Source organism: Thamnophis elegans, chromosome Z (genome assembly GCF_009769535.1).
Source record: "Thamnophis elegans isolate rThaEle1 chromosome Z, rThaEle1.pri, whole genome shotgun sequence".
Lineage (NCBI taxonomy): Eukaryota > Metazoa > Chordata > Lepidosauria > Squamata > Colubridae > Thamnophis > Thamnophis elegans.
This window is the reverse complement of record NC_045558.1, coordinates 86,473,010-86,484,424: the sequence shown is the minus strand read 5'-3', so window position 1 is coordinate 86,484,424 and position 11,415 is coordinate 86,473,010. Positions and strand designations below refer to the sequence as shown.

Genomic DNA, 11,415 nt, shown 5'->3' with positions numbered 1-11,415 from the left:
TTCTAGTCCAAGGATCCCCAACCTTTCAGACCTCAGGGATAATTAAATTCATAATTTTAAATCCCGTGGACCACTAAAATGATCCGCCTTATGACCGGCTGAGTGAGAGTGGCTAGGTGGTCATGTGAATGGGTGGGCGTGGCCAACTCAATGTCACTCACATTGAGGGACATCTTGCTGGCCTTTACTCACCCCTCACCTGCCAGCCACTCCTCACCTGCCTGCCCGGGCTCCCTAAGGCCCCAACAGGAAGCAGCCAGAAAGAGCTGGCAAAACAGCTGGCTCAGTTCAAATTGGATCTGACCGAGCAGGAGACTCAGGACTATGAGCATAGGTTTTCCAAGCAGAGGGAAGACCTGCAGGAGTGCAAGGCCAGGTACCGGTGCTAGATCAGTGAGCTGAGATAGTCAACTAGTTCCAAGCCATGATGCAGTCCTACTGGAACAAGGCACTCTGGCTGTTTGCCACCAGCTGCACTTCCCTCCAGCATTTGTCCAAAGCCCCACACCAGGAGGCTGAAGCAGACCCCAAGTCAGAATTTCTACCCCACTCTGACCCACACAAATACCCCAAAGGGGGAGACACTCTGCAGCAACACAAGTATTCATTGCATGTATCTGGCCCTGGAGCTGTAGTTTGAGAACTCCTGATTTAGTGCAATATTAAAAAATGCAAATTTTTCTGCGGGCCACCAAACTTTTTTCACAGACCACCAGTGATCCATGGACCACCAGTTGGTGACCAATGTTCTAATCCTCTGGGCAATCATTTCAAACAAGTAGCTGTCCATTCTCTTTTTTAAAGCCTCCAGTGATAGGGTACCCACAACTTCTGAAGGCAAGCCATTCTCCTGGTTGATTGTTCGCACTGTCAGAATGTTTTCCTTAGTTCTACGTTGGATCTCTCTTTGATTAGTTTCCATCTTATTTTTCTTGTCTTGCCTTTGGTTGCTTTGGAAAAAATAGATTGACCCTCTTTTCTTTGTGGTAGCCCCATAAATATTGGAACACTGCTGTCATGTTTTCCCTGGTCCTTCTTTTTACTGGACGAGCCATACCCAATTCCTGTAGCAGTTCATCATATTTTAGACTCAAATCCATAATTATATGTTGCTCTTCTCTGCACTATTTCCAAAGTCTCAACATCTTTTTTATAAAGTAGTGAACAAAACTGGATGCAGTATTCCAGGTGTGGTCTTACTAAGACTTTGTAAAGTGATACTAATACTTACGTGATTTTGATTCTATGCCTGTGTTAATGCATATAGGATTGCATTGGCATTTTTGGCTGCTACCACATACTGCTGGCTCATATTTAAATGATTGTCCACTAGATCTCTCTCACAGTTATTGGTATTGAGCCTATTTCACACAATATGCAGCTGTACTTTTGGTTTTTCTTTCTTAAATGTAAGACCTTACTTTTCTCTACACCTAATTTCATTTTGTTAAAGAGGGTCCAGTATTCAGCTCTATCAAGATCCAGCCGGATTTTATTACCCTTAAGGACTAGTCATTGAGTATGGTTTGTCAGCCAGTTACAAATCCATCCAGTGATACTGTTTATCCCACATTTTTCTACCTTACTAAAGAGGTTGTGGTCTAGTTTGTCAAATGCTTTACTGAAATCCAAGTATACTATGTCCATTGCTTTATGTTGGTCCACTAATTTTATATTTTAAAATAAATATTTTTTGCATAAAAGAAAGGAGAAATTATTGGAATCCTAGTTGCTAGCCACCAGTAGATTCTGGAAAAATAGATGTTATGTGTTTCATCAAAGGAAGGACAAAATATTTCACAGTAGTATTATTTTTCACAATTGATTTGAGAGAAACCATCATATTTGCCCATTGTCAAATACATATACACCTCAGTTCCATGAAAATGTTAGGGGGGACGACGACACAAAAAGGGTTATGTGAGAATTAAGCTGTCATTGAGGATAATTTTTTTTAGCTTTCACGATTTTGTTGTAATCTCCTTGACTTTGAATTTGTTCCAAGAATTTTGTTATTGAATAGAAATAAAGAAATGCATTGAGTAAAAATGATGAATATATATTATACTTTAGACTTAAACTGGGGAAACTGGTTCTTCAGTTGATGAACCTGCTGTCAGCAGTGGCTTGCCAAAATGATGACAGGCCACTAGGAGTTATAATTTGCAATATTTGAGATAGGAAAAACCTGCCAAAATCTTATATGCTAGGGAAGACAATGAACAGAGCTTTAATAGTCACTAGCAACAGACTTGATTTGTATAATGCCAATGGGTCTAAAAGTTTGAGACTGCCCATGTGAAAGGGGTTTTTTATTTCTATTTTGCAATATGTGGCTTTAATATGCATATCTTGTTCTGTAAATGTATCTTAGATTTCTGAAATCTTCTAGATGTGATGATTTTTGCTTACATAATTTCACTGTATCTGGAGAAAAATATTTTTTATTCATCGCATAAACAGAGAGGGAGGGAGATACCCTAATACAGTATTCCTTACGCAACATTTTATGGGAAGAATGAAGTGAGATATTATCATTTCTTCAGTTTCTAAAAATGCTGCCCTTCATGGATCTCAGTGCCTCATTTTCAACCCCTGTCCTTATCCAGAAACAAATGGAAAGTTGCACTATTGCTATCTCTGGGTATAAAATATTTTGACCTTTAATCCTTTATTGATATCCAGCAAGGCTTTGATATAACACTGAGCGTTACTTGGCCAACTAATAAAGTTGCATCAGAATGAAGTAAATGCCACCCACCTTTTTTGTTTTGCAGCAATGGCTTTGGCAATTAAAAGTATAACTCATCCAACATTGACTTTTTCTTTAAACTGGTCTATCTACTCCAGCCTTAATTTTAACAATTAGTGCTTTCTACACATGGGAACAGGATTTTTAATTTCCCAACTTTCAGAGCTATATTTCTTTCTGTAGGTCTAGTATTTTCCCTGCTTTCTACCATCTAAGCAGCACCTACAGGTACTTGCATGCCTCTCTTTTAAAATACATATCTATCTACCTATCTATCTATCTGCAAATGTTTCAGAAAAAAACATTTTTGACGTGACTGCTGCTCCAGAGAAGTACTGTAGCCAAGTACATATAGACATCACATGGGTTTAAAAAAATCACATGAGAGGATTATAACATATGGTTAAATTTGCCTTGCTAACATCATGTAATGTTTTAGTTATTTATATTTATATCATTACATTCCTCATAATATTTGTCAAAGTCTAAGGGAGTTTCCTCCACTTTTTTTCCAGTTAAAATCTACAATTGCCTTTGGATATGGTGCAGAAAATTGTAGACATAAGCAAATATGCAAAAGGGAAAATAGCAGCTTTTCTTCTAAATCAAAATATCATGCCCCAGTGCAGATATTACTTTAAAGGACAAGTAGAAACAGGAAACATTTGTGCATCTTATCTGGTATCATGCTTGAAATCACATTGTGATGTTGGATGCAGTTGACACAAGCAGAATCAGTTTACATTTTGAGACACTAATTCCCAGAGGAGAAGAAAGAAGAAAGTATCATTCATTTCTCTCTCTCGTTATCCTTGCTACTATCTCTGAACTTCCAGGAGTTGCAAACAAACAAGTTTCTGCTTCTGTGCAAAACTTGTCACTTTATTCAGAACCTTTTCCATTTTCTGTTGGCATCGAGTAACAAATGTTGCAGAGATTTTATTTTAATAAAATAAAGGAGGACCTTAACTTCCTACTGCAACATGATTTAGCATTTAGAAAGTTCCAGGTTGGATTGATTTGTTCAGAATGGAAAGGCAAATAAGTTATGTCCTTTTCTCTTCCAAACAGTAGCTGTATTTTTTTTTAAACCTTTTCAGGAAATAGTTATATAAACCAAATCACAAAGTCAGTGGCAGGAAATTTGTAGCCACTCAGATATTGCTAAACTAAATGTCTAGCAGCTACCAACAGCATGATCACTAGGGACGGGTTTAGAAACCAAGTTCCTCAGTTCTTATAGGCCTTTCTTCACATATAGTTGTTCTTATATAGCATTTGTCATTTTAATTTCCTTTTTGTTTAAACTGGGGTGATCAGACAACTTTAAACTATTCCAGGCAGCTATATTAATTTCTTTCTTCATCCTAGGTCTCTCAGAAGCTCTCAGAAAACCCTAATAATGAAATTACTCTCCCATGCGCTGGGAAAGTCACACACTATTGAAAGAATAGGAGAATCACAGGACATTTTTTTTCATTTTTGTTATGCTTTTAATGGAACACCCAAGAAACACATAAGGCATATGGTAACAGTAGGCAGACTAGAAATTTCATGTCTGAATCTGTAAACAGCATCAGCACATTTGCTTTGTTGATACACACGTACACGCAGGCACACACGCAGGCGCAAGCAGAAGAGGACTTCTTTTCAAACACCATAAAGACTTGAAAAAGCATCTTGAACCATAAAGACACAAAAGCTGTTTGTGGACCAACCAAAGCAGAGGGGTTGGACAGGTGCTGTCACCAGGTGTGAAGGGACTGAGCAGCCTGCCCTCACTGCCAACAGCCTTTCATTATCAGTATCTCCCTAGCATGGGGGAATCTATTTGGCAAGAGTGGTGATTCCACAGCTGGCTGTGCAGGGCTAGGATATCCACTGCTGGTCATTCAAGCCTACATCACACTAAACAATCATGCAAATAAAACAGGCCTGCCTTGACAAAAGGAGAGCTTTTTCCTGCCTCTGAAAAACCCACAATTATCTTGGATTTAGCCTTACATTACTAACATCTCTCCCAGTGGTAATTAAATATTCTTTTTGGGATTTGGTGACCCAAGCCTAGCAAAATGCCAAATGCCACTTTGAAAACAAAGGGAAAAGCTAATTGATGATAATGGAGAGAAAATATTTTAAATGTTTTTATTTCAGAGACTTAAAACTAAAAAAGGGGAAACAAATTTTAAAGCATTTGTTTACTTCTGAACTCAATATTCTGAAATGCTTAAATCTGAAGCACAGTTGAACTCAGTCACCCTGATAATCAAAGACAAAGAATGGGTCTACAAAAGGAGTGTAAAGCTTTTTATTTTACATTCTGGGTATTTTACTCTCTGTGACCCAAAGGTGCTTTTCCCCAAAAAGTAACTGATTTTCTGGGTTTCTAGGATGAGAAGTGAAACATTTTCAAAGAAAAAACCCCAAGAAAGTCCAGTTGTGTTTTGGGAAAAAACCACCTTTGGGATAACCATGACCTGGATGACTGAAAATCTCCATAGACATCTCCATAGACTTTCCATCCTCCACCACCACCACATACTATGCTATCTATAATTGATAACATTTTAAAAATTAGAGAGAGATTTCATTCATTCAAGAAATATTTTTAAATCTCTCTAAAGACAGCTCTGATGTTAACTTTGGCACATTGCAAATCATTTCCCTGAGGGAGCTTTGCCTCTTTCATTTTTTTTATTTGAGAAGGTCCCTAAATAATATGAGCTGGTATTAATTGCTAGATCAAGTTGTGGGAGCTGTTGTGTAAAAGGGCTGCTGTTAGTTCCTACCCACTTCAGCCCTAAGAAACAGGCTTTTCAAAATATACTCTTGAGGCCTTTAATAATGTTCAGGCTACGTGTTGCTCACTGAGCAGGAAATATGGCACTTTTTTTTTCAATTAAACTGCTCTATCAGCCCTATACCCATGCAATCTAGGCAGCATCATTTTGGAGTTTTATGCTAAAATCTTGAACAATCTTGAACTCTGCAAGAACATGTATCAATAAAGGTTTCTTGTGATAAATGTTATATTTTGTTTTATGGACAACATTTATCACAATAGAAAATATCCTATTTCTCCTCTCACCCCACCCCACACATTTTTAACTTTGAAGTAAGCACATTGTTTTAACTAGTTAAGAGGAGTGATTTTAATTTTAAAGTGGGGGAGAGTTGATCAAAAGGCTTTATTTTTACAAATGGCCCATAAAATCATTGTCTGAAATACATACATGCGTGCACTTCACACAGACACACAAAATCAAGCTGTAAAATAAGAAAGATGATAAAAAGTTCAAGATTACAGTATTAATTAGCAAGGCAACAAAGAGTACAGTTATAGTGCTTTAAAATTTGATGTTTTCTGTATAAAAGAACTACAACTGAGTAGTAGTAAGACAAATCCACTTTAGCACAAAGATAAAGATCGCTTCTGTTCAGGAAGAACATTTAAAAACTGTCAGATTCCAGCATGAGAGAGCAAGGTTGCAGGAAGGGAACAGGACATCTCTTGCTGCTGCTTTAGGTTAAAAACAGTTTTCCCTTTGTGGTGTCTTTGGAAATACATGAAAAGCTATACTTGGCCCATGTTTTCCCAAAGGCCTACAGGAAAGAGTTGGTTCTCTCTCAATCAATGGGAAGTTCCACAAATTATACTATTAACAGAATTCAGATTCTCCATATTTATCATGTGACAGAGGTTTATTAAGCCATACATCTACTCAATTTAAAAATAGCTTCCAGCCAATAAGGTTCAGAAGTAGTGGTCAGGAGACTTAAACCACACTTTCACAGTATTATGCAAAAATTGTCTGATGGCTCTCATAAGGAAGAATGAACGTATCTAGGAGAATTCATTGTATCTGTTAATAGCATCAAAATTTATGCATTTCTATAACAATTCATCCTATTATGTAAGTGTCCTCATTGATTAAGGAACAGAAGCCATAGGTACATTTCAAACTGTTTCCTTGGGATGGGGCTTTCTTTTTTAACAAGTCAACATTGGCAAAGGCTTCTTGAATTAGACCTTACTCACTGTTTGGAACAAGGCACAATAAATTGGGAATAACAATGCAGCATATAAGTTCTTTTAAAGGCAAGGCTATTCCTTGCAGTTTTACAACGATGAGGTTAGAAATGTTTTGGAATGCCATCCCAAGTAAGGCACCAGGCAGCAGCAAGAAGGCAGACATGAGGGAAAAAACCCCAACAATTAAACCCATGAAGTTTTACAATAGATTCTCTCCCTATCCCACCCTTTCCCCCATTATTTCGTAAAAGCTTGGGAGACCACAGCTGATCGTGCAATACTTTCCCCCCCTGTTGTGCTTAAAATAACAGAAAATTGGGAACTCATTTTCTCTATTGATCATACAGTTGGGATCTGTAAACTCCTGTTGGCCTATAATCTTAAGACCAGAAGCTAAAAAATTGTACCTTGGTAGGTCCTGGGAAATGGTAAAAATATCAAGAGGTCTGAGGATATATTTATAAAATAGGTGGCAGAAGAAAGGCCACATCAGATAATCAGAGCCACAGCCTCATGCTCTAGGTTAGTCTCCAATATCTATTGAATCTCCTTTGCATATCAGATCTCTCTGCATTTCTCCCTCTTGATGCCCTTTAGATATGGAGCCTGGAAATTCCCTCGGCTGGAAATGCTGAAACTTGAAGTTCAATATCTCTGAAGGCCTTCAAAATGGAAAAGCTGCATTTGATTTAAGTCCTTCCATAAGGTATGATATTCTAAGAATCTGCCTTATACTACATTAAACCATTGGAAGTTTTTGGTCCAACATTTTCGCCAACTGTCCTAACTTTATCTAGCATGGCTTGGATTTGGAATTACCTTCACAAAAATCACATGCTTGAGCATTGGCTCCTTCAAGCAACTGGTCTTTTGGTTCCTCCCAGTTCCAGGATTCCACGAATTAATTGGTATTCTGTACTGTATTATCTTTCAGTAAGAACATGGCAGATTAAATAATGTTTAAAAATGCTTGGTAGCCTTTGTTTGAGCCTCTAGAAATAATGTACTCACCAATCTCAAAACATTAATATATACAAAATAATGAAAGGAACAATGCACAGCAAGAAAAACCACTTCCAGAACTTCCATCTTTTGCTTAGAACTATCTAATGGATGTTTGGCATTTCCAAGCCAAATTTTCCGTCATTGAACTAGATGCCTCCTTTCTTATGTTACTCACCATAATGGTTAACAGGGTTGTATAAGGAAGACAGTTGTCTTAAATAGCCTTCTCAAGTTGAAGTTTTGCAAATATATTGTCTTATAGTTTCCATAATCACAAGAGGGCAATGATTTCAGCAATTGGATGTTTGAGAAAGAAGAGAAAATGTTTACATTACATTGAAGGTGTGAGATTCCATTTCAGTTTTTTTTTTAAAGAAAATGAGTCTCTCTCCCCACTACTCCCAATTAAGTATCAGGAATGAAATGCAGTACTAAAGATTGAAAAGCTGTGGTATTGTGCCAGAATTGGAAAATGTCCTATTCATAAAACAGACATGCTTAATAAACATAGTTCTGCAAAAGATTGTAAGCTGTGGATCCCCCTAAATAACTTGAACAATCAAGGGCTAATGGGCCAAAAGGATGTCAAAGATGGTTTCAATTCTCACAAATATATCAATAAAGGAGAGTATTTGTAGCTCAGGATTGAAATGAGAATTTCTTGGTAACATCATCAGTACTAACTTACCTAGATAGGGTAATGAAACATCTGCAAGAAAACAAGCAAGTTCAGAGAGCACCAAGGACCCCTCACAAATATATATTTTCTGTGAGGATTGAGGGTTGGTCTCAACATTTTCATAGATGGCTTTTGGATGTGTGAAAGAAAAAGAATTGCCAGAAAGAAAAATGCTTAGCTGATACAATCTACTGAAAATATTTTTTCCTAGTACAATAAAAGAACAGAACATTAGATTTAGGATTTTTGTGCCCCGGAACTAGTGATGCCAGCTCTTCGTTTCCCCAACGGAGTATTTTAGGACAGGACAAACGACGCGATATATAAACAGTCGCTGATTAAAAGACGCAAAAATGGAGCGACGGCTAGGGCAGGGACGACTGCTGACTGACCGCCAAGCAGACCAATAGGATGCCCCTTCTGCTCCGTTCCGACGTGTGATGGCCAATAATAGCGAAGGAGGCGGAACGAGTTGGGAATCCGGGAAGTGGCGGTGTTTGGGGAGAGTTTGGCGGAGACAGGGAACAACCGCGAAGGGCCAAAATGTCGGAAAGGAAAGTGTTAAACAAATACTACCCTCCAGATTTCGATCCATCTAAAATCCCTAAGCTTAAACTTCCAAAGGACAGGCAATATGTGGTCCGGCTTATGGCTCCCTTTAACATGCGATGCAAGACGTGCGGCGAGTACATTTACAAGGGCAAAAAATTTAACGCCCGGAAAGAGACGGTGCAGAATGAATCTTACTTGGGACTTCCCATCTTTCGGTTCTACATCAAATGCACACGCTGCCTGGCGGAAATCACCTTCAAGACCGATCCCGAAAACACGGATTATGCCATGGAGCACGGAGCCACCCGAAACTTCCAGGCCGAGAAACTGCTGGAGGAAGAAGAAAAACGCTTGCAGAAGGAAAGAGAAGACGAGGAGCTGAATAATCCCATGAAGGTTTTGGAGAACAGAACCAAGGATTCCAAACTAGAGATGGAAGTTTTGGAAAACCTGCAGGAGCTGAAAGACCTCAACCAACGCCAGGCCAACGTGGACTTTGAATCCATGTTGCATCAGTACAAAGAGTTTGAGGAACAGCAGAAACAGCGGGAGCTGGAGGAAGACGAGCAGGAAATGAAATCCATGCTGGAGCAAGCCCAAAGCCGGAGACTGCTGGAAGATTCCGATTCAGGAGAAGACCTCCCTCCAGCTCGGCCAAAGCCACTGGCAAAAGGGAAGCCCACTGACATCCTGAAACAGGATTCAGAGCCACAAGCTAAAAAGCCAAAGCTGGAAAGCTGGGAACGGAGTGTGGGAAAACTCTCAGTGAAGACACAACTGTCGGGATTGGTGACCGCCAAGAAGAAGCCCATTTCCAGGCCGGCCAATGGACCGGGAGGACAAGAGGCAGCATCAGAACCAGGGAGCGGATATCAGCACAGTCTGGGTGCTTCTACAGCGACCATGCACAGCTCAAACACGGGGGTCTTCTCCCTCGGCCTCCTGGGGGCTTACTCCGACAGCGATGACAGTAAAAGTGATTGAATTATTGAATGGAAAAAAAGATCTGTAAGGTTGCAAGAAGACCTTCTCCACCCCCCACCCCCCACACTTCTGAGGAGAGAAACTTTTTTATTTCGTGGAAATACCAGCTGAAATCTGGGATGTCCCACTGGATAAGACCGCCACCCATCACTTTTCCCGCCAGGCATGAAGAGCAAAGAACATTATTTTGTTTTTTCCCCCAAGGTGAAGTTGGTTGAGAGAGTGGTGTCCTTTCTCAAGTATTTTTTGGTGGCCCGGCTGGGGTGGACAGAGGGAAACGGGGCCAGGTGAGTGGCGGGCCAGCGTGCATGCGCGCACGGGCAGCTCAACTCACTTGAGTGGCGGGTTTATGCACAAACACACTCGCACGCAGTTCAACTGCAAATTGAGCTGTGCGGGCATGCCTGTGCGTCCAACCTGCCACTCCCACGGCCCAGTTCCAAATAGGCCATGGCCCAGTAATGGGCTGCATCCCAGGGTGTTGGGGACCCCTGGCTTAATGACCTCTTGAAGGACTGCAGGACCAAACCATCTGATGTTCTCAGCTGAATAAAAACAACATCAAATCTTCTCACCCCCATCTCTTCCTGGTGTCTAACTCAATATTCCTCAACACCAGCAACTTTTAAGATGTGCTGACTTCAACTCCCAGAATTCGTCTTAAAATTGCCGAGATGGAGAATTGCTACTTTAACGGACCTGAAATGGAAGAGACCATAATTTACCCTGGCATCTTAGTCAGAAGAAGACGATCCTGTCCAGACTAGTGGACACCCAGGGTGAATCCCCACAATGTTACTATTTCCCAAATCCGCCTTTTCCACATGGCAGTCCGTAAAAAGAAATAAATTTCAACTTTGCTAGAAATGTTAAAAAAAAAAAAAAAAAAGATTTAGGATTTTTCTGCCATAACTGTGAGAATCAAAAGAAAAATCCAAGGAAGCAACTTGGGATCTTTGTCTTTTCTTGGATATTTTGTTTACTGGAATATGAAGATGGATAACAGCCTCACCCATAGTAGATTGGCAACACTCCTGGAAATAGGAGGAACTTTAAAACTGGATAATTCAAAGTGCTGAGATATACTCTGAGAATCAAATTCCTAAAATAGCAAAAATATTACTGACATACATACACAAAAACCCTCTGAAGATTTTCAAGGAAGAGCTTTCAGAAATAGTGGTGAATGAAATAGAATTAGACTTAATCTATTCAACAAAAAAGATATTCAGCAAAAATAGTTCCAGATACATTCACAAATGACCAACTGATTTTTTTTCAAGACAGAATCTTACAAATTTAAAATCTGTTACTATTTCTTGCTCAATCTGTTTCTTGTACAGAATTGGTCCTGTTTCCCTTACTCTACAGCATAAAAATATTAAGATAATATTTAATCTGCAGTGAATC

General features: G+C 39.4%; 1 protein-coding gene across 1 annotated transcript; it reads left to right on the top strand.

Annotated features, from left to right (window-relative positions):
• Positions 1–8,485: 8,485 nt before the first annotated feature.
• LOC116520737 (splicing factor YJU2-like) lies at positions 8,486–11,173 on the top strand. Its single transcript, XM_032235065.1, has one exon. It carries the CDS (start codon positions 9,013–9,015, stop codon positions 10,003–10,005), a length of 993 nt encoding a protein of 330 aa, XP_032090956.1. The 5' UTR covers positions 8,486–9,012; the 3' UTR covers positions 10,006–11,173.
• The last annotated feature ends 242 nt before the right edge of the window (positions 11,174–11,415 follow it).

Bases quoted from the DNA above. Each gene is read 5' to 3' on its own strand.
- LOC116520737 (XM_032235065.1), top strand. From the start codon at position 9,013: ATGTCGGAAAGGAAAGTGTTAAACAAATACTACCCTCCAGATTTCGAT.